This window comes from Hippocampus guttulatus, chromosome 22 (genome assembly GCF_054856545.1).
Source record: "Hippocampus guttulatus isolate MCC_2025c chromosome 22, RoL_Hgut_1.0, whole genome shotgun sequence".
In the NCBI taxonomy this organism is placed as follows: domain Eukaryota; kingdom Metazoa; phylum Chordata; class Actinopteri; order Syngnathiformes; family Syngnathidae; genus Hippocampus; species Hippocampus guttulatus.
Window position 1 is genome coordinate 6,137,050 of NC_141282.1, and position 25,444 is coordinate 6,162,493.

Consider the following 25,444-nt stretch of genomic DNA (forward strand, 5'->3'; position numbering starts at 1 on the left):
AGCTTTTCTGCCCCACTTGAGAACTGTGCAGGGTTTTTTTTCTTTTCTTCCAAGGGCCATTTGAGCTCACTTACTATCTATCGTGCAATTGTTGCCAAGTGCATGTGAGGTTACACTTTTATGCAAATAAAGCACCCGGTGCATATCAGTGAGCTTTGATTAGTGGTTAGACTGCTCATAGTTAGTTGCCTGTGAAAGAACCTGGCATCCTAAGTTGACTTTAGAGGGAAAAAGAATACATTTAAAACGTTCTCGGCACAGGTTTACAACGGTTTATTCGTCTTTTACAAACAATGATTAAAACATATTTACAAAAACGCTGCTTTGGAAAAGCCATACAACCACCCCACCACGCACACATACACACACACAAACATAAATAAGTTAGTATAATTTTTCAGTGTTTTTCCAAACAAAAAGGCACACAGGTACACTTCAGAGGTTACACTTTTGCCGAGGCAGTGCAACTTTTGTTTTTTTTCTGCCTATCACACAAAGAATTGAATTAACAATAGTGCAATTACATGTTCCACATGAATTTCACATATTTGCATAAGTAGCCCAGTGATTTTTTTTTTCCCCAAACACATTTTTTATCTGGACACCACAGTTCAGCAAAACTGCTGCAGTATAAGCCGGCCAAATAGTTGTTTTTAATTTTTAGGATTAGCGGCAAATACTGTGAAATTTGGTCAAATATTGCTCAGCCCAAAAAAAGGCACACACTTTGGCAAACCCCCCCCCCCCTTTTTTTTTTAATCGTGAAATAAAAGCGGGCACATCAGGAGACCAAGTAAACGTTATTTTTTGTGGCTATTCCCAGTAACGATGGAACCATGCCGGCGTAACAAGCTAAAACACTGGGACACATAAAGCCATAATAAAAAAAACAGAAGACATAAGTTTCCATCCAACCCTGATTCATTGAAATCTGCAGTTACCCCTCCCCGCCCAAAAAGTGGAATACCTGAATAAGAACGACATATTAATGACCACTTGAACGAAAAACATCTTTGCGGGGTGGAAATTGCACTGCAACTCCGCCCGTGTCAAAATTCACGCATATTCGAAAACACAAGCATGAAAAGCAGAATGCTTTTTATGTGCTACATACATAAAATAAAAAACCCATAGGTAGTAAGAAAACAAAATGGAGGGAGGGTCAGGAGGGATAGTCAATTTGCACACTTCTTGCTACATTGTCTGCTGCTTCTGAGGCGATTTAACAATACAAAATAATATTCATAAGAGTGCCAAAACTTGATAGTGTACATATTTCAGTGCTTGTGCAGCTTCTATTGCCTTCCTATGGGGTCTGCTGAGGGTTCTTCTCGATGATGCTGTCTGCAAAAAAAAAAAAAAAAAAACAGAAACAAAAACAAACAAAAACCCCACATGAAAAAGGTTTTCTACTCCGTTAAATCGAACAACAGTAATAGTCATCGTAATAACGGCCGTGGTCATAAATAAGTGAGGATGAAGGGCTTGTGGTGGGTTCAAATGACACGCTCTGACCTGGTGCCAGCGTCTCTCACTGGACCTCCCCCGACGGACTTCCAGCGTCAGGGGGCGGCTCGTCGTCATCGTCCCCCCTGGAATGCGACCGCTTCGTCGGGCACTCGCTAGACAGACCTGGCGGTAGAGAAGGAGTCGTCAGGAGGAGGAAGGGGAGGGAGAAAGAAGGACTGGGGGCTGGGGTGGATGGGGGGGGGGGGCATGTGCCAAGCTGCACGTCCTCGCGAAAAAAAATAAAAGCAGGAATTGCAAAGTCCGCAAAGATGCTTCGAGAGGGCGTGTGCTTGTTGTTGTCACCTGCAGCATCCGACGGTCTTTTCATCGAAGAGTCTCTGTTTTGGTTCCGAGGCGACTCCCCGGAATCTTCCGCCGGCGGCCGCCGCCTCCTCCTGTGCGGCGGCCTGGAGTAGAACTCCGGCGCCTCCCGCGCCTCCGTCCACTCTACGTCCCCGCGCGGGAGAGGTCGATCTTGGACCGGATCGAAGTTGTAGCGGTCCACGAACGAGCGCACGTCATCCTGCAGCGTTGCCGCCAAACGGGCCCGGATCTCGTCCGGGTCAGGTGTGCCGAAGAGGTTCCTGCACACCGGGGGTCGGACGCGGTCCTGCTGCCGCGCGTCGACCCTCTCCAGCGGCGGACTGGCGTTGGAAAGGCGCACGTCTGACATTTTGTTGCACATATGACGACAACAACAACAACAATCTCAAATCCCTTGGCTTGTAAATATTCCTTGCGAAGTCAGAACGAGAATGAAAAGCGCGTACTCCAGTGCGCCATGCAAAAAAAAAAAAAAAAATTAAAAAGAGGGCGGGGGAGAGAACAATCCACAAAAAACGACACGGCGGGGGTTTTAAAAAGCACGACTGTCACGTTCTGCAAACGCACGCACACAAACACGCGCGCACACTAACATCCGCAGAAGTCAGGTCGTCGGAGCCAACATGGCGTTAGCGAGAGCGGAGAGTGAAGAAGGCAAGTTGACATGAAGGACTATTTAAACAGAGCGGAGCTTTCATTGGTCTGCGCGCTCGCTTCGGCCCGCCCACTGAGTGAGAAACTCTTAAAGCAGAACGCAGGAAAAACTGGATCGAAGTCAACAGCCTCAGACTTCCATTCCTGCTTCGCGGCTTGAAATTCTCAAACCCCCGACGGTCCACTTCTTTGACAAACTGCCCCCTCCCCCCACAAAAAAGTCACAACATGGCCACCGAGCTTCAAGGCCACTGGCATTGATGGCTTTGCTGTGCTCCTCTATAATCATCCGAATGCAAAATCTATCAAAGCTTCCCTCTCCACCTTTGCGTTTACTGCCACCAGGGGGCAGAGGAGAGCAGATGTTCTGTGATTTGGATCCAAATAAGATTCAAAATGACCTTTGACACCCAGCCAACTCTCCCTATATATATACACACACACACATACATACAGACACATAGCTGGTTAATAATTCATTCAAACAGCAACCGCCTAATTCTCTGCAAAGACTTTAAAGGTCACTTGTTTACAGTGAACAGATAAAAATAAAGCATTGAGTCGGGATGGCTGTGGGGCAACGTAGTACTATCGCGAGCATCAGCTGATTGGAGCCATGCAGACAAGACAGCACTGCCTGATCCAATTGCGGCAGCCCATAAACAACTTGATTGAATCGCAGTAAATCCACTCAGCGTCGTTTAGAGGCATCACCCCCACCCCCCAAAAACTGTGTCAATATAATCACCACGGGGCTTTGTGCGGTGTCCAGACTTCAACTGTTCCTTTGCAGATTTGAAGGTCAAACATCTTAAAGAGCGACAATGAAAGATAAAATGCCCCCCCCCCCATCTTTCAGACAAATGAGCACAAAGTAAAAAATTTTGGGACTCCTTAGTAGTCAGCAATGAACAACAGTTGTATTACAAACAGTCCTAATTCAGTAAGTGATCCAATGAAGGAAATATTTAGTGATGAATGACAAAATATTAGAAATCACCCTCAAGCGTATGAATAAAAACACACCATCGGCATTCTATTTCGGAGGTGCTTAAGTGTCCCATGGTGTTTAATAAAAAAAAAAAAGGACTGTAAACCTATCGCGGCTGCTTCTTGGTCAGCTCGGTCCGGATCTGATGGGGAAATTGCTGCAGGTTTTCGTTGACGCAGCGCAGGCAGAACCTCTTGGTGTAGAACAGGCTGCAGTCCTGCCAGATGAGAGAAATCAGTGGTTGAGTGCGTTGTTTACACGACATACGGCAGGTCACATTCAATGGGTGGGGAAGGGCAGAGGAGGCATTTCGCGGAGCAAAAGTAGATTTAATTGATTTCACAAACGCTCACTCACCACATAGTGTGCATTGTACCACATGACTACCAAATCATAAGAGAGCAACTGGTAAAAAAGCACACACAGAGGGAAGTTGGAGTGCGTTTCTAGGTCAGAAAGGCTTGGCACCCATGTGCAATTTCATTGAACGACACAGCAGTCTGTATGCACTTCACACCCTTAATGAAGCGTTTAAATGCAACTTAACCGAATTCTTACCGAACCAACACAAATGGTAGCGCCACACAGGCTGCACTTGGAACCCAAAACGAGGAACTTCTCTTTCTCTGGACTGAAGGGGTCTTTCGTCACATAGCACTCCTCCAGCAACCTGGACAACAACACGTGAATGGATTTACATCACAAGGCTGGAAAAGTGGACAGTTACGAAATGTTCCGCACGTAGTGGCTACTTGCATTAGCATAGCTAGCCCCGCACTGAACGCCGCTAGCTCATCGTTGCGTTTTATTTTTCCACTTACACAATGGCTCTGGTGTTTGGTGGTTTCTGTCCGTAGGACGTGTAAGGACAGCTTAGACCACACGACTGGCACGTAAATATCTTTTGGCGGTGCTCGTGAAGAGTCTCTTCCATTGTTTTTGCCCAGACAGGACGTATTTCATTTGTTGCTACGGCTGCGGTCATGTGGTTGGATGAATCTTTAGCGCCTCCTAGAGCACCGGAGAGAAATGGCAAGCATTACATTTTGCAGAATAATAATAAGAGTGAGAAAAAGCACAATACATTCCTAATTTCACCAGCCTATTGGTTATTTAAATGGAACAGGGAATCAAAATGAGAGCTCACATTATTAGTAGCCCACTTGTGCTTTGCCGATATCGTAATTAATCACACTCAAAGCATGCTAAATAAGGGCAGTACGTATCAATAACCATTTCCCCCCAATGCTACAACTCATTTTAATGGGTTAAAGATCAACCACCTTTTGTTCTATTGCACACATGGACTATAATTAAAGTACATTTTGCATACATTTCACAAAATACGACAACCGATTGTGTTTTGTCAAAACAAATTTCATATTGTACAGTATTTAATATTCATGAGCAAATTTAGAACTTTGCATTAGTTGAAAATTATTTTCGACCAGAATCAATTCATTTCCATGTATACTGAATGTGTGACCCAAACCTTAAATCTGACATCAAATTCGAAAGAAACCGCAACACAAAATGTTGATTCAGGGGTTTCATCATCAGAGTTCACGGCGGTCACTTTTGTCCATAAGGCACAACACACATTTAAACAAATAAAATTGACAGTGTTTTAAAATATTGTTTTATACAGTTCGACAATATTTCCACCAAATCTTACAATTGTTGTCTCTCTGTTGAAACAAGTTATTTCACACTTTTTGCATTTGTGAAAGCTGCGGGGCAGTGACATTGTGCAAGGGCTGAGAAGCGCAACTGAATAAGAGCTTTAAATAATTGCTTAGGGTGGAATTCAGTGGTTAATTCAACCTTGAGTGTGGTTCAAAAATCAACAAAACTACAGGTACAACTACTGACGCCGAGGTTTCATAGCTTATTTCACAGTGGTCACTTTTGTTTGGAAGGCACAATCACACATTAAAAGGTATAACATTTTTGTAAAGAATACGTTTTAAACATGAGTTTAGAGACCTTACCCGCCACAATATTTTGTCACTATTTTACACTCATGTAGTTTTTTTTTGTTATCTCTGGCCCGATCTTTACCGCTTCCCTTCTCCCGAAAAATAATCATCTACAGTATACTGATCAGGGAGACAGCAGGCAAATGAGCCATCTCTTAGTACATGTCCCTGTAGATCTCCTGGAGGAGGGGGTGAAGTGACGTGTCCTCCGTGGTCTCGATTTCCTGCACCAGCTGAGCGTGTTCTGTGACCAGTTCCCGGAGGTCGGCCAATTTCTGCAACAGTCTTGGGAAGAGGAAGGCGTCGTCTGGGTGGTTGGCCTGCAGGTGGAGCCGTAGCGCCTGCACAATGCCTTCCTGGAGCCGCTCCACCAGAGTCGCATCCACAAGACCTGGACGGTCTTCAAAGACCAGGGGGAATTAAAAAAAAAAAGTGAGGACCGAGACGATCGTCTCCAGGGAACAGTAACTCACCTCCGCAGCAGATGATGGCGGCCACGAAGAGAGCCAGGTCGCTGTCATCCAACTCCAGGGAGTTGAAGCGCGTGGCGAACTGGAACTTGGGCTCCATCATGTCGCCGAAGGGCCGCTGCAGGCTCTTGAGGAACTCACGGGTGATGAAGCCGCCGCCGCGCGCCACCAGGAGGCCGTCTTTGTTCATGCACGAGGCCAGGAGCGTGAAGAGAGCCTCGTAAACGCCGTACTTGAGGAGAGTGACCTACAAATAAATCCGCAATAACTATTGGGCAAACTCACTGCTTTGAAGCAATTCCATTTGCACACCTAGACAGTCTCGCAGCCGTCACTTGAGGACCTGAGAGTGAGTGAAACCACTGCAGCGTCTCAAACCTGCTCGTAAAAACTAATTCAAAGCAACTGAATTTGAAAAACCAAATTCTAAATGAAACCAAAGGTAACGAGAATGAAAACACCCAAGCTACCTGATCATTCAGATCGAGGTTCTGGAAGCTGGGAATGGCTTTGGCAAACTCGGTGAGTTCAGTGACCGTCTCCACGGAGGTGCTCTGGCAGCAGTGGAAGAGGCGCGCTTCGGCCTTCCTCTGCTGGAGCCCGCCGCATCCCACGGCGGCAACCAGAACCCCAGCCGGGAGGCCGCTCTCGGGCTCCGCGTCATCCTCCTTGGACACCGCGCGTGTGGCCAGGGTCCTCTCGGCGAGCTGGAATGTCTCCATGTCGTGGATAATAAAAGGCTGAAGAAGAAGAAAAGAGGTCAGGCGAGCTGAAGATGGACAGAGTCAAACCGCGTCGCTTTGCTTTACCGGCTCGCTGGTCTTCCCGGTGAGTATGAGCCGCGCTTTTGCTTTGTTCATGTTGAAGTTCTTCATGTAGGCTTCGTGGATGCGCCTGATGAGAACCTTGTGGTCGGCCAGCGTGGGTCTGGCCTCCTTCTTCTTCTCCGCCATCTTGGTCTCCGCCTTCAGTTTCATCTTCTCCGCCTGGGGCATGCGGCCGAAGCGGATGGCTGTCGAGCCGAGACATTCCTTCAGCCTCCCTCTACATAAATTAGCCCGCACGTGATACGGCCGCGCTCTTTGTGTCTCGGGTTTCTGATAGCGCGGTGCCCTGCGGCGCGAGGCGGTCAGGACGAACCCGATGACCTCGGCCGTTGAGGACTGGCCAGATGTGCCCCGGCTACGTGGGGGCTCTGTGTTTTGTCAGTGGAAAGTTCCAGTGGGACGCTGCGCTATTTAAAAAATAAAAATAAAAAAACGCAGGCAACGTAAAGCCTTTTGCCCCGGGTCACCTCCTGCTGTGTTTTTGCATGGAGCTACATTCGCTCTACTTTAGTGGTGGGGAGTAACCTAATACAAAAAAACAATGTTACTCAAGTAGATTTACTTGAGTAAAATAGAGACTGTTTACTCAATACGACATATATATATATTTTTTACTGTCGACCGAGATCCTGGGGACTGGAAAAATGTGACCCCACATACCGGATTGAATCGAAAGTCCTTAGAAAAGAGTCCAACCTAAAAGCACAAGTTCTGGCCTTACCGTTGTGGGACATGCCCACCGAAAGGCACTTGTGGAAGCGGCAGTACTGGCACTTGTTTCGGTTCTTCTTCTGGATTTTGCAGTGGCGTTCGCACTTGTCATACTCCAACTTGAGCCGGATTGTTCTCCTGAAGAAACCCTGGCGGAGGCATAAAATACACACTCAGACAATTGTTTCCTTTCAAGGCCCCCCATGCACTGTCTGCGTTTCACATCGTCCGAACACCGTCGGTGCTTTCAGGTCCTGGTGTCGGTGTTACCTCACCGCCCTACGGAAGCAAAAGGGGCCAGTGGAATCGCAGCACATGTATTCTTAAAGAGCCCCAGAGTCGAACGACAACATTCGAAATCCCTCAAAGTAAGCGGGAGCAGATGTCACACAACATGTACCCAATAATATGCGCATTCCATATTCCTTTCTGACAAGATGGTCACAGATTCTGGGCTATTAAATCACACGCTAGCGTTAGCAGAACACTTGAGGGAAGATGAATGAAGTCATTCCGTGGGTTTGACTGAATAAACAGCGTTGCCTTGAATTGAGCCTCCCAACAGGGGGGAATTCCAGCAAGCGTGTCTTTGCATGTGCGCCACAAACGTAACCAGAGGCAATGTGATTTACGACGTGAGGAGATAAACACACGAATAAATCACATTGCTCAACATCTCTGAATGACTCAATTCCACTTTGCTTTATTTACTATACATTACAAATGTGAGGTTCCCCAAAGTGAAGTTTGCGGACATGAACTCAGCTTGCTCGTTTTCTCTGAAAATCAGTAGGATGGAGCTACTTTAGTTTTGTTCGAGTCGGCTTGTGGATCAGAATGTGAAGGGATTGCCTTGGGGCACATCTAATTTCGGCCGGAAATGGCCGCAATGGGGGCATCATTTTGAAGGAAACAAAACAACAACGACAAAAAAAACAGGAACACGTACTGGTAGAAAGTTAATGGAGCCACGTTGCCTTGTCCAGTGACGCTGGCGTACATCTGAATTTCGTAAATGTCGGAGTGACGGTCATTAGGCTCGCCCAGATTACTGTGCAATCAGTCGAAAAGAAGCTGTTTTACTTTGTTGCAGATGGCTTGTGCATTCAAGGCATTTAGCTCTGAGCCTCAGGCCAACTGATCCGGCCACATGTCATTTGAGCCTAACTGGCTTGCTGACTAAAGGGGCCGCGTAAAAAGAGAAGTTTGATGTGGGACCATTTTGGGGTAAAAATCCTGGCGGGCAGCGAATGGAGCTGCGTTGCCCAGACCAGTGAAGTTGACGTATATGAGTGACTGTCACTCGGCACATTTTCTGTTTGATTGCTTCACCAATCAATTAACCAGTTGGGGCCTAACGACTACCACTTGGAATGAATAGTGATGTGTATTTTTAAAAATTTTGTCATTTTAGCCATTTCAAAACAACATAAAACACCTCTACTTAATACCCCCCCCCCACCCAAAAAAAAAAACAAAACGGCAGGCATATTTCTGACTGCCACACACACACGGCGGATTTTTCCATGATGGGGTAAAAAAAAAAAAAAAAAAAAGTAACTTGGGCGCTGAACAATCAAAAGTTTGTAAGTGCCCTTTGATTAAAAAACAAAACTGCTGAACACGCTCAAGACTGTAGAGATGATCGTGGACTTCAGGAAACATTCTTCTCCACAGTTGCCCCTCACACTATCCAACTGCCCTGTGTCAACCGTCGAGACCTTCAAGTTCCTGGGAATCACAGTCTCCCAGGACATGAAGTGGGAAGTCAACACCATCTCCATCCTGAAAAGGGCCCGGCAGAGGATGTACTTCCTGAGGCTGCTGAGGAAGCATGGCCTGCCACAGGAGGTGCTACGACAGTTCTACACGGCAGTCATCGAATCAATCCTGTGTTCTTCCATCACGGTTTGGTTTGGGGCCGCCACAAAAAAGGACAAAATCCGACTTCAACGGACAGTTAGGACGGCGGACAAAATCGTTGGCACCGCCCTACCCACTCTTGAGGACTTGCACACTGCAAGAATCAAGACAAGGGCACGGAAAATCCTCCTGGATCCCCCGCACCCTGCCCACCACCTTTTCCAGCTACTCCCCTCAGGCAGACGCTACAGATCCATGCGCACCAAATCCAGTAGACACTTAAACAGCTTCTTCCCTCTAGCCATTAACTCCTTAAACAGTCACTGACGTAGTCACTCTTCTTGTACTACAAATACTGCTACTGGTTACTCTAAAATGGTTCAATGATTTGTTGTTTACGATGATACTAATGCAGCGTGTTATACCGGAGACAAATTCCTTGTGTGTTCTACATACTTGGCCAATAAAGATGATTCTGATTCTGATTCTGAAAACAAAACAAAGCAGCGAGTACTGCGGCTCAAGTGTCTGGTGGGGTCACGTGCGTTGATGACTCACACCTCTTGTATACATTTCACTTTTTGTGAGCGGCGTAGCGACAAAAGCCAACAATATCAGGCACGCACCCCGTTTGGTCCCGATGACATCCGGCCAATTCCCCATGAGCGGTCGCTTAGCTCCACGCGTGTGCACAAACGTCACCGATGCTGGCTGGAACCCAAGCAGGGGAGAGGTGACGAGTCAACCAAGGCCGTCGAGTCCTCGACCTCACAAGCTGGCTTTGCCGTCTACGGAACTTTACACCCGCCTCGAGGTCAAGCGCCTCTATATAGCAAGCACTAAATATGTTGACGTACGGGGGCAGGTGAGCACCAAATGCTGTCCCAAATTCTTTGAAGGTTCACCTTGCAGCCCTCGCAGGCGTGCACGCCGTAGTGGAACCCCGACGCTTTGTCCGAACACACCCGGCACTCCAAGGTGAGGGGGCCCAAGACCTCGTCGGGATGCGGCGCCTCACCGATGCCACCCGGCGACGGACTGGAAGCCGGGGTTAACGTGTCTGACAGAACAACAGAGGAGGAAACACTTGAGTGTGCATTTGTGAGGATTTCGACACCATTTAGCACTTTAATATGATACTGACACAGACTCTAATTCAAGTTTATACAAAAACGAGGATAATAATCATCATAAAGAAAATATGCTCAGAAGATTACCTGCCTTCACCTGCCAACTCACCCAGTGCGATGGAGCTCTCCGACTCCGAACCGGGACGCTGGTACTCTGGGAAATCAAAGCCCAGAGTCTCATCCCCGATGGACTGGGAGATGTCGTGAAGATCCTCCATGAGGTCAGCGCACAGCGGGCTGTCCAAGAGGGAGTCCCCCAGTGGGGACGGGGGGCAATAGAGATCCCCTGCCATGGCCGGATGACGACCTCACTCACCAGACTACGGAGAGAAGACAGCAGTGAAACCTGATGAGTTTTGTGTCCAACAAAACGGCCATTAAAGTGCCATCAAAAAGCAACATCGATGTAGTTTAGTGAGCGTGCCGGGACATCTGTTTGAGCCATTCCACAAACTCCCCCCCTCCGACTTCCAGTAATTGACTGCGGCAGATGTTCTGATGTTAATGTAGTGCAGAGCAAAGCCCCAATTCAAGATTACAACAATAGGGATAGGAATTGCAAGCCGGTGCCACGTTAACATGACTGGAATTTGTGGTTGCGACACATAATACAACCAATTAGCAGAATTGAGCGTGATTGATTCTTGTTCGACGAAAAATCAACTAGAACATTATTCTGCTCATGTCAGTCCTACATGTGCTTTTCTGATTCCGTTCCTCTCTTTTCCTCGACTCTCTCATGAAATGTATGACATTCTGACTTGACAGGATTATCTGGGTCAAGTTACTGCAGTTTCTGTTGTCACGCTGATGCCAAATTTGAAAGGAAATTTGAAAGGAAATTTAAAATGGCGGAGTTCCTGTTAGGTTTGGCAGACGGCTCCAGGACTTTTTGTGTCGGTCTTGGGCTACTACATATACTAAAAAAAAGTTTGTCAAGGGTGCTACCGAGTTCATTTTTAAATCTCACAATAAACTACCGGTAATACAATACTGATTATTTTGCATGTGCAAAGTTTTGAGTTTTCGTGCATGTTTGTAACCCTCAAAGTCAGCGTTGTTTTTCTTGGTGAACTCCACGTTCAGTTTCGCCAAAACTCATCAAACGTCATGTTCTAACATTTACGACACCTGCATTAACCATTACAAAACAATCCACAAATATGGAACTCTCACTCATTCTTGTTCAGGGGGAGTGAGTGTGTTCCAGCATGTCTGCAGGACATGTCCTGACAGTGAGCCGTGTAACTAGCAGAATGCAGTGACAACTTCACACACACACAAAGCCAGGTGAGTGCAAGTCAGTGACATTAAAGTGGGATCACATCTGGAGGTTTCGCAATCACGAGTGGTCTGCAACATGATGAACACCCTAAAATAAATTGGTATCAACATCTTTGTGTCATTATACGTGTTCAAATGCAACCAATACAATAATAAAAATGCACCAGCAGTTAAAATTCCTGCTGACTTTGAGCACACTTTTCACATACAGAATCTTAATGTCTTAATCATAATGAGGAAAGTTTCCATAAAATTTTATATATATATTAGGATTGTTTTTGAGGAAGGCAGAGCTCCTTTCTTTGGACAAAAGCTGAAGCGTGCACAAGTACAGATATCCACATTTATCCTGATTGATCAATCACGAAATACCCCGTGCTGCCACAAAACTAAGTTAACCAGCTGAAATAAACTCAAAACAAGAAAGTTCTGAACTTTTTTGACATTTTTTTTCTCATCAGGTGCACCTAATGTGGCTTTTTAAGTGTCACCTGATCAGGCATTCATTGTTTTGACTTCCCAGGCGGAGAGGGTTTCTCTACTTAGGTCACAGGAGGAGAGAACAAAAAAGAGCGTTGGAGACTCCATGTCAACAAAGAATCACATGAATCCAAACCAAGTGTGAAGGAACAAAAATCTACACACCATATGTGATCCAGACGCAGCTGGGTAAAGCTGCCCTTATTTTTTTGTAGCTTTTTAAATTTGCACTTGCAACAACAGTGAACAAGTCTTTGGATACCCGGCTAACAGGGCATCCGTTTAGTGTCAAATGCCCAAAATACGTTCAAAGACTGAACTTGCCTGGATACCACCCTCGTGTCTGACAAGGTCATCGGACCGCTCGACCTGTTTTTGAGTGCTCCAAAACTTTCAGCAGATAGGGCGGAAATCCTCTTAGCGGCTCGCAGGCACACTTGCATAACACGAGTAAACGTCGAATGGTTTGCATTACCGCAGAGAGTTCGCTCCCGAGCATTTCCAGATGACGAATTCCGGGGGCGCTCGTTTGACTTGCGGTGCGGGTGAAGTCGGGAGACGGTGCGATGAGCGAAGCCGCTCCCCGAGATTCCTAACAGCGGCCCGGGTTCGGTCAATACGCCCTTCGTCCCCTCGGAGGAAATGACGTCGGCAGAGAGCGAAGGACCGAGCACACCTCCTGACACACCTATACTTTGGACCAATCGCAGCGAAGGGTTGGCGAATACTTCCGGGTTGTAAAAAACAAAACAAAAACAAAATTAGTCATTTTACATAGCACACAGTCAGTACGCGCGGTTTAAATACAGGCAAGATTAAAAAAAGCGAATATTTAAATCTTAATTCATTGACGGTGGGAATTTTCTTTCTGTTCGCGTGCATCATGAGAAACACGGCTCTTGAAAAGGAACTGAATGCATATTTTGTCTGTTGCGCCCTCTGCTGTGTGTGGGTGCGGGTCAAGCTGGTGGTCAGAGAGGAGAGTGGAGAAAGGGTTGTTATTGTGGAATCGTTTCAAGCGCGCTCGTCAAGAGACATTTGGTCGTGAGATAAGATTAACTATCCATCCAGCTTCGAAAGCACTCGAGCTGGCGCCTATCACCAATTTGGGGGGTAGCGGCGGGGTACGCTTTGGACTTCCCAATTTCTTTGTTAGTCTTGAGGAGGAGCACATTCAGGCAATAAAAGAAACCAACCATATTTTGTTTCCATTTTTATTTGTCTTTGAATTAAAACAAAGCAGCTCTGATACATTTGACGCAAATACGAGAGTGCAAACACCGATAATATGGAGTAAAACTCACCACGGGTGCGCCCTCAGACATCAACCAGCGGCCTTTTGACGCATTTGAAGCAGGGTGACGTGTGACTCCTCGGACGATTTGCTGCCCTCCAGGGAAGGCAGTAGGTTGTATAGTTAGCTCCTGATGGGGTAAAATCACAACCCTGAAACCACACAACCTACTACCTCACCCTGTGCGAACATCATGTGTCACCCTTGTGGCTGAGTGCAGGTATGAAGCATTAGTCAGTTGACAATTTCAGTGATTACCCAGAGGCAAGGAAAAAATGGCATTCATATAAAAATACTGAAACAACTTTGTGAAGCTGCTGCCTTTACAGTCTCTTCAGGAAAGACAGTAAGTTGTATAGTCATCTGAAAGTTTGGGAAGGACCCTAAAACTATACAACCTACTACCTCACCCCAAAGGACCGTTAAAAACTCTCATGCGGACACCGCTGCCGGCACACCTGAAGGAACATTGGGAAAAAAAGGAACATTTTGATGACTTACACCGTCGCCGTGCGCTCGACTTGGTACTCGTGCCGCACGTGTGCCCGTCGCACTGCCTCCCTCGGCCTGAAGGACACAAGGGAGGAAGAGAGTGTCACACTTTCACTTGGCTCTCACCTTACACCCGAGGATCATGTGACAATTGGCAAAGCTTCGGGCTCTCGCCAGACACTCCACCGAGAGGAAAGGGAGATACTATATCGTACCGCATCATACTGGCAGCACTTCCCAAACAAAGCGGCAATATACTGGTCTTGTTAATTTGCTGTGCAGATTGTCCTGTGCTTATCTGTCTTATTAGCAATAAGATAATCATATATAATATAAAAGTCAAAGTGGGGTGAGTAGGGTGTAGCAACCCGTCCAGGATGCATGTTGCTTCTCTCGCCTAAGTTCAGCTGCGATAGCTGCCAAAGTATGTTTCAGGTAGATGTGAGGCAGAAGTGACTCAGTTAAGTGAGCCTCACCACATTTTTTTTCCCATTGGGCCACTGTTCCCCTTAACCCATAAACGCCATCGCAGTACTACTTTAATGTCCAAGCCTGTAAAGCACACCAGAAGCCCTGACTCAGCACATGTTCACACACGGCCACAGTTCACATAACATAAAAACTCTCACTTCAGACATTTTATAAGGAGCTATCATCAAAAGTCTGCCTCGGTTTGGATGGAGGACACAAAATAAAGGTGTGGGGCTAAAACCACATGTACGCCGCGCCTGTAATAAAATAAATGTCACTAATGAGAGGAGAGAAAAAATCGGTCCCGTTTGAGGGGCGCACCATAAAGTGCAAAGCCGCGTTAAGCTGTCACGAGGGATTGCCGAAACGATTTGAGATGAAGCAATCCACCGGGCCCGGCTGCAGTTGAACAACACCGCCAACAGGTGTCCTCCCAAGCATGCGAGGCCCGAGCCGGGGGATCCCGTGACAATGAGGCCTTTGTGCAGTTCCGGGTGCCAGCCGCTGTGCCCTCGTGTACTGTTTCCCCTCTAATCTTCATTTGACCCGTTCGGCCCACAGCTTTGCTTCCCTCTTCCCCCCTCCCCGCGCTCATTTCCTTGGAGGAGATTATCTCAGGGACGTACCGATTTAGATAACTCGACACACGTCGACATGCTCGAGGAGCTTCTGATGGGACGAGTCCTGTTCGCCCGACTCGGAAAGCAAGCCGCAGTCTTCGGGGTTCTGGAAGAGGAGAGCGGACTGGCGCCAGACACATGGGATTCAACCACGTGGCGGCGCACAGCTAATCACATTATTCATTCAAGAGGATTTTAAATGAAAAGGCGGGTGAGAGAGAGAGAGAGAAAAAATAACCTTGAAAGTTGAGGCTTGCCCAGGAAATACACCGAGCCTGCAAATGAAAGAGAACGACAAGTCAGCTCCATGTGGTCATATTGGCACACACGCACACCCACCCAAAGTAAGGTGTTCATTTGGTACTAAAGCAGCTCCTTCGAAAGGAGGCCCATGTAGCCCAAGTTCGAGTGAACACAGTTCAAGTACACTGTCAACTCCATTCAACACGATGTCGTGAACGACTGGCAAAGTGACGACAACGTTAATGGACCATTTCGGATTCAATAAGCACACACTCACCCTGTGGCTTTTGGCTTGAATATCATGATTTCTTTTCCTTTGAATTGTTTTGGAATATAGTTTCCAATATCTATATATTATATCTAAATGCAGAAATCACTTGGCAAATGAGAACCACAAAGAAAGGCAGCAATTTAACGAAACATGAAAAATGCAACAATGGGAGAAAATAACGTGTGATCATTTAAGATCTCAATCTCTCTCTCACACACACACACACACACACACACACACACACACACACACACACACACACACACACACACACACACACACACACACACACACACACACACGTCTAGTCATGAACAGTAACGACAATTGTAAAAAGGAAAAAATAAATAAAACTAAAATATATACTGAAGCATTTAAATACATTAAAGAATATTACAGCCACATGATGCCAGAAAAATAAAAGTATTTCAGCTGTGGTGTTACAAATATGACCAGTTTACATTTTGAAGTTTAAAAACTGCTGTTGTTTGTAGTATAGACGCGATTCTATATCATCATATGTACACACACAAATGCAGAGGACGATACGAGACTTTTCTGAAAATTGCAATTGTTAAAACACGTCAAGAAAAATGCCGTACTTTTGTACATCATGTAAAACTACAGCTGCAAATAATTAAAATGTGATCTGTTGAGACTAGAAAAAAAACGCCCTGACACACACACACACAACCGAAGGTTTCTCACTCCATTAAGATGAAAAAAAATCTTGCGAGACCGAGAGATCAATTCTGAATCTGACAAAGAAAAAAATATATATCTGACAGTTTTTAATTTGCACTTTGCAGGCTCAACAAGGCCAAATTTGTGTATGTGTGTGTTTCTAAATGTCAGCCCAATGCACCTGTGTGTGTTTAAGTTAAGACAGTAGCCATCTGTATCGGGCCCATTGTGCGTGTGAATGCTCCGAGGAGGAGGCTGTGCCCTGCACTCCTTGGGAGAGGCGTGGGAACCCCATTCATCGGGGGAGCCGCGGCTTCATTGTGGGGTGCACACCATCAAATGTGTCTGGCTGTTTGCACTCGGGGTGTGTGTGTGAGTGTGAGTGTGTGTGTGTGTGTTTTCCCTCACTTTCAATGAATATTGATGTGACATTTTTTTAAAAATAGTTCCCTGATAAAACTCAAACGGTAATTTGCTAATTGCCAAAATCACATTCTCTTTTTGACGAAAAGTCCTCCCAGCTCCGTTTCAATTGATTTGTTGTCACCATTAGTTTATTAGGACTTGCAGAATTTTTAGGAAATGAATTTCAGGGCCTTTCATGCCATATACGGAGGTATTCATAGGACACTGATATGTTACATTTTCCTCAAAAATTAAAATACAGGCAAATGCGTGCTCATCTCCTTTTGCTCATCAGGGCTATCATGTTAGGTGATGCAAAGTATGTCATGATTTTTAGTTTAAAAAAAATCCAGAGATATGAAACAAAGTGGACTGGAAAATATTACAACAAAAAAAAAAGTGTGGAGCAGCGTAAGCGGCGTGCCTCGTGTGCTCAGCATTCTCTGAGGGGAGGGGTTCAGACATATCAAGCACAAATTGAACCTTTGGGGTTTCCTGTCGGGGAGACAGAGATGGCGGCGCTTCGAGTGTAACCAACGAGTGGCAGATGAGAAGTAGGCAGTAGGTGTGATGGCTCGACGAATCACCGGTGACTCACACTGCCTCCACTCCTATCTTGTCATCACTGCCCATTCTCCATCTACTCGAGAGGAATGCCACACAACCGACATCTACTGGCTCATTTTAAACATAAATGCATGGGGTACAGAGAGTTACTGGCTATGATTAAAAAACAAAGAATGAAAGAGAGAAAGAAAAAGAAAAAACTGATATTCGCCTTTTGGGGGTGGAGTGGTTGCGAAGCTAATGCTAATATTGCAACATTAACATTTCTAAAATGTGGACAAACTTTCCGGTTAAACGGCGCACCCATTTTCTTTTTTCAAGTAGACTGCCTTCCACAAATAGTGAAATTCGCTAAAGCAAAACAAAATAATAGAACTTATTGCAAAAGATAGAGAGGTTAGTGTGTGCGTGTTTTAAAGGAAAATCAAAAACAATTTGCCACTCAGGCCTGGAAAAGCATTATAAAGCTATGCGTGGCCACGTGTCACTGATGACCCGTTTTTTAAAAAATATTCAGCCTTCCATCCATAATCACGATGTCAAACACATTCCAATTTTTAAAGGGGAAGCTCAATCTATTTGTGAATAGCTTTGGGATGAATGCAAACGGCGAAAGCCGAGGTGGAAAAGCGCCATAGGTGGAGCGAGCGTATTGGTGGGGCTCGGCCTTGTGCGGCAGGCCCTGCCTGGACCCGGCTGGGCCCAGGACCGCACAGCTCGTGCTCCTCTGCTCCCTGTAACCTCGGCTCTTTTCGACGCATCAAGCGTGTGGCTTAAACTGCAAATCGGGACGCCTCGGAATAGAGATGAGCTCGGTTTTACCCCAGTCTAGTCAATGCCACGGTTGCCCCTGGGTCACCCCTCCGAATGGTCAAGTAATAAGCAGACACCCAGACGCGGAAGGCGGATAAAACCACGTATACATTCTCGATGTGGATTTCACACTTTTGCACATTCAAAAACCTCACACATGTACATGCACCTTCATTTGCACGCACACACACACACACACGCACACACACACACACGCACACACTCACTGGAGCCTCCACACCCACGCACACGCTGCGACTTACCCAGTGAGGTCTGACTCCGAGGGCTCTCCGCCGTTCGTTGTGGCAGACATCTGGCTCACCACATTGCAGCGCGTCCGCATATCCGCTCTGTGGAGGAGAGGCAGAGAACCAACTTGGGTTCAGTCACACAGCTCTGCCGGCGAGCGCCCCGTCCGGAAGACCGCAAAAGTCGAGTGTGTGCACCCATCTCTTGGACACTCTGTCTGGTTTCTGACCCCCCGAGCATTGGGGTTGGGAGATCGAGGGGGGGAACGTGGCTAAAAGCTTGTCTAATATTTACAAGGGGGGCTTCCCTCGCTCTCTCCCGTCTGCCACCTTCGAGTCCAAGACTGTCAGGGCCCGCCACAATGGGGGAGGCCATGTGGTTTCCCATGGAGTCGCGTGTTCCTCCCGTCTGGCAGTTAACGAGGCTTTGAATGAGGAATGTTAGCAAACAGAGCCGCTGCACGTCGGCTGAATGCTAAGCCGGGCAACCAGTCAGATTGCAGCACCGGCCCGGGCGAATGAATAATGCAAAGGGAGCAGAGGAGGTGAAGCTCCTCCCTCGCGCTGCTCCTGCCCGAGCCTGACGCTACCCCCCCCCCCCCCCCCCACCACTCCAAACTCAAATGCCTTCACGGGAGCACACAAGGAGGAAAGGAGACTCAGGAGGTCGGCGGCAACTTGTTCAAATCAACTAAAACATAGTCATGAACGAGGGCAACAGTCAACCCGCGGACGCACACGCCAATCAGTTCCTGAGACATGCGACTTTTTCCACACCCTTGGAATCATCTCTCTCCTTTATGGCTTTCGGTGCCTTTTGTTTAGAATTGGCACCTGTCCCAGAAAAAAAAAAAAAAAAGCCTGGTCGGCCGCTCCGCCCTCCTGCTCTGCTTTCACTGGAGACTGCCCACGAGCGAGACAGAGGAGGAGAAAGAGAGCAAAAGAGAGTGAGACATGCAGACACACACGGAGAGAGCGAGAGAGGGGAATGGGAGAGAGGGTGGGGCAGAACACCCAAAAAGAGGGAGAGGTCAAGAGATGGGAGAGGTGGAGGGCAGATAAGAGCAGGGGAAAATATTTGACAAAAATCCATAGTGAGAAGCCTCTCGAGACACAAGCGCCCCCCCCCTTTAAAAAAAAAGCAAGGAGCAAACGACAAAATCAGCTATCAGTTTGAGTGGGTGAAAAATACCAAGGTTCCAAAAATGTCTTCTGTGCCGAATTATCGGAGGAAAGGAAGCCACTTGTTGCTTGGTAGTGAGGCGCCGGAGCAAGCACGGGGTTAAAATCCTGGGACCGCGAGTAGTAAAAAATCCCTCCCTCTTTTGGCACCGAGGGGAGGGCCCGCCTGTAGAAATAGCAGCAGAGGATTTTTGTTTTTTGTTCCCCGCTTCTCTCGCTCTCTTAGAGCTGCTGCGTCCTAGTCTACCCTCTCGCATGTGGCTGGGACCCAGGCAGAGAAGAGGAGGAGGGCGCTAGAGAGAAAAAGAAGCAAGAGCCAGGCGGGTTAAAGAGGGAGGGGGGAGTCGGGGTTAGGGCTCTGAGTGGAGGAGAAAGGGCTCAGCTGATGATGAAACAGGGACGAGTGGGAGTGGGTAGGCACTACATGTTTCATCACTAGTTCAGTGCAATACGTTGGGGGGGGGGGGGACGCTAATCAAGCAAACATATTTGTAACATCCTTTGCAAATGAGAAACTCCAAGCATGTACGTTTGAGCCCTTCGAGAGCATGTAGGAGGCTAGCAACACCGGACTACCCACCGGGTGGTGCCAACCAATCACGATCGCTGTCTTGATTCAAGGTCATTTGCCCCGCCCCCTCCCTCCGCCACAAATATCTTAATGACTTGACGTTTTATGGCTCAGTCAGAGCCAAACGAGCACCTGGCCATGACATAAAATGGGGTCCGATATGGCGCCGCGTGCCCGCCATTACGGGGGACATCCCGCGCGCAAACGAGGGAAGAAATGTCAGGACGACAAAATGGACTCTCTGGTTGTGTCCTTTCCCCTCGCGCCTCCCCCATCAGCGCTGACTAGCCTATTCGGTCTCTCATCCTTCCTCGTCCTCCCACAAGCACCGGTAATAAACATCCTGGCGAAGCATTAAATTCAGGCCATGCGTGTCGAGCTGAGGGTCTTTGTCGTGTGTTTAGTGCCAAATAACACCCCTGCTATTATTGTCTGTCACCCTTTAGCGCCGTTGCATCCGTCCGTCCGGCTAAGGTCATCTGCGCCAGGGCTACTTTCCACCCAACTTCCATCTCCAAACTTCTTTCCGCGGCCAAAATGCTGCCATGCCCTTCAGCACTTTGCATCAGATTCAAATACTGTATTTAAAAAATAAAAGAACCCCCCCCAAAAAAACCCTTCCTCTTTCAAACGCCGTTCCCCTACCCCCCCAGTCTCCTTCCCAAAACGAGCCCACGACTCAGCACCGACAATTTTTTCCTCTCCTCTATGTTGCACAAAAGACAGTCGAGTGGTGGGAGGGGAAGGAAAACCTGTCCAGAAACACAACGCATCATGTAGCAACTGCGATGGTTGGGTGCTCAGGATTTTCATGCTTACAGTAACTCATCAAATGTGGGGAAAGCAAAGCACACCTCTTCAAAGTCGCAGTCTCTGCTTTCTCCAAAAAAAAAAGAGAAAGAAAGGTGCGTAATAAGATAAGATAAGATATCCTTTATTAGTCCCACACTGGGGAAATTTACAGCCTCCAGCAGCAAGAATGTAGGCAGAAAGAAGAAGAAAAAACAAAAACACCGTCCAATTAAGTGCAATATAAATACAAAATGGATAAATCGCATGCATGCATGCATGCGCACGCACACACACACAAGGTAGCGAGTGCAACGCTTCTCAGCTTTCCACAATCACAAATGACGAACTCAGGCCCCTTCTTGTATTCTGCTGAGGGCTGTGCTATCTTGTCTCTCTCACACACACACACACACACACACACACACACACACACACACACACACACACACACACACACACACACACACACACACACACACACACACAAAGCTGTAAACATGGGTGACAGAAAATCCGGCGAGTCGGGAGGCGAGCAAAGCTTCTTTGTGGAGGCACATGTTCACTCATGATGAGAAAAACACCAACGGTCACTAGTTTGAAACCTGCTGACGTCATATCTCGCCACGTTCGTTGAACCAATAGCAACTGGCTACAAATGCCACCGCGGGCGCATGCCGAAATCAACAATAGCGTACCAAAACGCAGTTATCAGCATTTTTTTCCCCAGACTTTCAGCCCCCTCCCACCCCCCCTCATGGATCAAGACGGTGTTCCTGTCAGTTGTTTACCGCATAACATGTGGCAGGAATTCAAAAAACTCGGTGGAGCCTGTTCCTGTGTCGTACGGTGCGGAGGGTTCACCCAAGGATACGGCTCTGGCTTTGGCTTGGATGCAACTTTTGACACTGTAGCCCTCTGCGCAGCAGGCCGTACACGCCCCCCCCCCCCCAACCCCCTCTCACGGGAGCAGCCTGCGCAACGCGACCAGTGATGACGCATCCCATAGTAACAGGTTTGCTTTGTGACGGCTCAGGGAGCCGGCCGCTGCACCGCGATGGCAAACATGCGTCTTAACGTGCTCGGAAACAATTGCATTTTTGGTTTAACAAATCATCCCGAGCGCACTGTCGACACCAACAAAAACGTATGAACAGCAGATCATCACATCTGCAGAACACGGCTAACAAATTACATTCAGGAGGCAAATTTAACATGAGACACTTAAAAAAAAATTTTTTTGTTAAATTTCACTCCTCGGGGGTGAGCTAATAGCTAATAACTCGGTGATTCTGTAACAAGTTGTGGCATATTTTCAAGATATAGTTGTGATGGCAAAAGTGTCAAATTACACCTGGGCGATATGGCCAAAAAGTCAACTTGTGTGACTAATTCTCTTTTTTTTCCACTTACAGAAAAAAAAGCTAATGACATTATCAAAAATTTTTGCCCACAGGCTATGATTTGCTTTATTTCTTGTGATACCAGCTTTTTTCAGCAATCCGCAGTTTGTCTTTTGGGGGGGGGGGGGAATCCCTCTTTTTCAAAACATGTTTTACATGTTCAACCGTCAAATGGCATTTATCAGAGTAACACTGTATACCCCTCTAGCGCTCTCTCTTCTCTAATGAGTTGTAGAGCTACCTCTGCAAATTATTTGCAGCTTGGAAGCACATACCTCAGGTCAAAGTTTCCAAGCTGTCGATACATTGCTGCTTGTGTGACGCATTAATGGGCAGCATACCTACAAAACAAGCAAGTGATTCTAAATAAGTCATTTGGCACTTTTTTTTTTCTTCACAAGTCTGAATTATTCCAAAATACAGCAACCAACTTTCTATAGTGGCAAGACTGTCACATTTTTAAACTTAAAAAAATAGCCACTAAAACAGTCCGAATAGTTGTAAAATAAAGCGAGCAAAATTACTAAATTAGCGTCTGTCTGGAGCCGTGTTATCAGCGTAAGCCATGTACATTTGAGAGAACCTGACAAATAAAGACAAATTGATGACATTTGATAAATCTCTGGCCTTGATGTAAAACTAAAGTTTCAGTGTTCCATATGCTCCCGCACGCTTCCTGCGCTCGGCAGCAGGGAAGCGCAGCCGCCCCCGCCCCGTCTACAAGGTGGTCCGCAGAGGGGCCCCTCGGCAGCACGCGCCGCGCGACAACTTCTCCGTTTCAAGCGTGACCTCTAAGGTCAGCCTCTGAAGGGTGGCGAACAAAGGGCGCGACCCCGGGGTCAGGAGTGAAACGCCAGGGGCAGGCCTGGGGCCCGCAATGCAAAGAGAGCGTGCCGTTTGCTTTGAAAGGTAAGGATCGCTAACGCGGAGGCCTAATGAGGATTAAGGGGCCGTCTCCTTTGGGATGTCACTCAGGGGCCTCGTACATCAGTCTCTATTAACCTCGGTGAACTTTGGCGGCCATAATCGGGCCCCAAAGGTCACACGCGCTCATGCCGCAATAGCAATTGAGGCTAATGCTCCCCGCGACCTCTTGTTGATAAAACTGACAAATTCTCTTAGGAGTAGAAAGGAGGCGGCTGAGGTCCCAGGTAGTTTACCTGTTAAGGCAAGTTTTCAACTTGTTCATTAAGGTTGGCATCGGGTGAGCGTTTCACAGAGGGGGCAAAAAAAAAAAAAGAAAGAAAATAAATCTATCAAAAGGGCAGACAGCTCCTAATAAGATGTCTGAAAAAGCTTTGATAAAGAGCCAGGCCAAAGTTGCGAGAAAACTTTGCTGAAAGCAGCTGAGCTCCCACAGAGTTAGCAGCACAAAATGGAGGACACGAAGAGACAACATGGCGGCCTGAGTGACGCAGCCTATCTCCTACACCATTTCGGAATATTGTTTCAAGAAAACAAACAAGAAAAAACAAACAAAAGCCTGCAGCAAAGGAATATGGCACATAAAGGGTAAAAAAAATAAAAATAAAATCCTTCAGTCACTCTATAAGCAAACTGAAGATAATTAAACCGACAAGGTACATGTGCCAATTTTATATCGGGATTCTGTTATTACAATAGTGTATTTATTTGCCTGAAAAAATTACACTATTCTGTTTGCAAGCTGTAGAAATGTAAATTTCATAAGAGCAAGAAAGAAAAATGACTAAACTCCAAGATATAAATACAGAGGGGCGACACAAATACTGCAAATTTAAATATGCAAAGAGAAGACAAATGGCCCAGCAGAGCATTGTATTAACATGCAAGGCTAAAAGTTTCATTGAGAATTATTTGCTCTTTTTATTGAATACATTTTTTTAAAGAAAAACAATTACTCTGGTCCATTTCTTAACTTTAAAAAACTGTTTTCAAGTTACATATGAACCTAAATGCAACTTTATAATTAGAGAAGCTTTGAAAATAATAAAATGCAACTGAGTGTTGCCGTTTAAGATTTTCTTGTGAACCTCTTATTTCTGATAAGAGCACGTTTTGGATTTTGCTGCTGCATACATTTCCAGGGAAATGTTTTAATTCTTGCACACAAAACGGCGAAAACAGTCTGTTGAATTCCCGTCCGCCATTTTCCAAAGGTTTACTGAGCCAAACTGCTCCATATTATTGCACACAGTCGTTCTGGAGACGGATGACAATGATTCTTTTCGCATAGCTTTTGTAATGAAAGTCACGTTGGAACACATTTATAATAAATTGTTCCACGCTCAGCGTACGCCTACAATTTCTTATTAATGTGTTATTTCCCCAATAAAAGAATTACTTTGACAATGATGAAGCCACTCACCTCCAGGGGAAGCGAGCCTCTCTCTGCGGCAGGCGAGAGCCCGGGAAAGTTTGGAAAAGGGGAGAGAAGGACGCCGGGGCCTGCGCTTGTCCTTTAGTAGCTTATGAAAATGCCGAACGGGCGATAAATCCTCGCAGCTCGTCCCTCTTTTTGCAGCTCTGCCCTCGTTTAAGAAAAGGCAGTGCTTTAGGAAAATCGTCATCTACTTTTTAACCATGACCCCCCCCACCCTTCTTGGCAAGACAACAGTAACTTCACATGCTACTCCCAATTTCGACATGCAATTCAATAGCCATCATGACATGAATATTTATCCAGGGAGGCTACGCGGACTGCTCTTACCCCTTTTCTCTCGTGGCATTGCAACGGTGTGTGCTGCAAAAAAAGTAAACCAACACTCACGCTGCGTCTTGCTGGAGTGTCACTTGCAGGCATCCAAATATGCTGCAATGCTGGTGCACAAAGGTTTCCTGCATGGCAAGTCAAGGGCTGTAACAAAACAATAACACCACTCTTCATAGCAACAACAACAACAAAAAAGCAATTCAATATGACTGTAATATGAAAATGAAACACTCCCTTTCCGGCACAAGCTATGAGACGCAGGTGACTTACAGCACACGTTTCCCGAACTTGGTCTTGGTCGACTTGATCAGAGCTGGTGTTCGCGCCTCTGGTACGCTCAGGGGTGTGGTGCGCCCTCTAAAACTGATTCGGACCTGCTGTTGGTTCTAGCTCGATGCCACGTCACAGCGCAGCCTGGACGGGGCCTGCGTGACCTCGCTTGGCCCAGATCACAGCCCTGCCCCCCCCCCCACCTCA

General features: G+C 46.8%; 3 protein-coding genes across 5 annotated transcripts; all 3 read right to left on the reverse strand.

Moving 5' to 3' along the window:
• Positions 1-257: 257 nt before the first annotated feature.
• Positions 258-3,221, reverse strand: LOC147186266 (cyclin-dependent kinase inhibitor 1B-like). Its single transcript, XM_086103834.1, has 3 exons — positions 1,813-3,221; positions 1,516-1,632; positions 258-1,344 (listed from the first exon to the last, which is right to left on the reverse strand). Exons 1-2 carry the CDS (start codon positions 2,192-2,194, stop codon positions 1,532-1,534), a joined length of 483 nt encoding a protein of 160 aa, XP_085959960.1. The 5' UTR covers positions 2,195-3,221; the 3' UTR covers positions 258-1,344; positions 1,516-1,531.
• Positions 2,007-4,478, reverse strand: cdpf1 (cysteine rich DPF motif domain containing 1). 2 transcript variants are annotated; one of them, XM_086103838.1, is made up of 4 exons: positions 4,300-4,478; positions 4,037-4,148; positions 3,585-3,695; positions 2,007-2,153 (listed from the first exon to the last, which is right to left on the reverse strand). In XM_086103838.1, exons 1-3 carry the CDS (start codon positions 4,461-4,463, stop codon positions 3,585-3,587), a joined length of 387 nt encoding a protein of 128 aa, XP_085959964.1. In that variant the 5' UTR covers positions 4,464-4,478; the 3' UTR covers positions 2,007-2,153. The 2 variants fall into 2 exon arrangements, with proteins under 2 accessions (XP_085959964.1, XP_085959962.1); XM_086103836.1 differs by lacking the exon at positions 2,007-2,153 and having other exon boundaries at positions 3,386-3,695.
• Positions 4,479-4,722: 244 nt separating this feature from the next.
• On the reverse strand, positions 4,723-25,434 carry pparaa (peroxisome proliferator-activated receptor alpha a). Of its 2 annotated transcripts, none has more exons than XM_086103827.1 (13): positions 24,623-25,434; positions 22,551-22,616; positions 18,346-18,432; positions 15,106-15,374; positions 14,018-14,083; positions 12,698-13,646; positions 10,556-10,778; positions 10,234-10,388; positions 7,476-7,614; positions 6,737-6,939; positions 6,398-6,667; positions 5,931-6,174; positions 4,723-5,857 (listed from the first exon to the last, which is right to left on the reverse strand). In XM_086103827.1, the coding sequence occupies exons 7-13, from the start codon at positions 10,749-10,751 to the stop codon at positions 5,613-5,615; spliced, it is 1,452 nt and encodes a 483-aa protein (XP_085959953.1). In that variant the 5' UTR covers positions 10,752-10,778; positions 12,698-13,646; positions 14,018-14,083; positions 15,106-15,374; positions 18,346-18,432; positions 22,551-22,616; positions 24,623-25,434; the 3' UTR covers positions 4,723-5,612. The 2 variants fall into 2 exon arrangements, with proteins under 2 accessions (XP_085959953.1, XP_085959954.1); XM_086103828.1 differs by having other exon boundaries at positions 10,568-10,778; positions 24,623-25,433.
• Positions 25,435-25,444: the final 10 nt, after the last annotated feature.

Coding starts and splice junctions, on each gene's coding strand:
- cdpf1 (XM_086103838.1), bottom strand. CDS start 4,463: ATGACCGCAGCCGTAGCAACAAATGAAATACGTCCTGTCTGGGCAAAA. Junction 4,149..4,299: donor CCAAACACCAGAGCCATTGT/GTAAGTGGAAAA, acceptor GTTGTTGTCCAG/GTTGCTGGAGGAGTGCTATG. Junction 3,696..4,036: donor CTACCATTTGTGTTGGTTCG/GTAAGAATTCGG, acceptor CTCATCTGGCAG/GACTGCAGCCTGTTCTACAC.
- LOC147186266 (XM_086103834.1), bottom strand. CDS start 2,194: ATGTGCAACAAAATGTCAGACGTGCGCCTTTCCAACGCCAGTCCGCCG. Junction 1,633..1,812: donor AAGACCGTCGGATGCTGCAG/GTGACAACAACA, acceptor CTCTACCGCCAG/GTCTGTCTAGCGAGTGCCCG.
- pparaa (XM_086103827.1), bottom strand. CDS start 10,751: ATGGCAGGGGATCTCTATTGCCCCCCGTCCCCACTGGGGGACTCCCTC. Junction 6,668..6,736: donor CCGGGAAGACCAGCGAGCCG/GTAAAGCAAAGC, acceptor CTTCTTCTTCAG/CCTTTTATTATCCACGACAT. Junction 5,858..5,930: donor CGCCATCATCTGCTGCGGAG/GTGAGTTACTGT, acceptor TGGTCTTTGAAG/ACCGTCCAGGTCTTGTGGAT.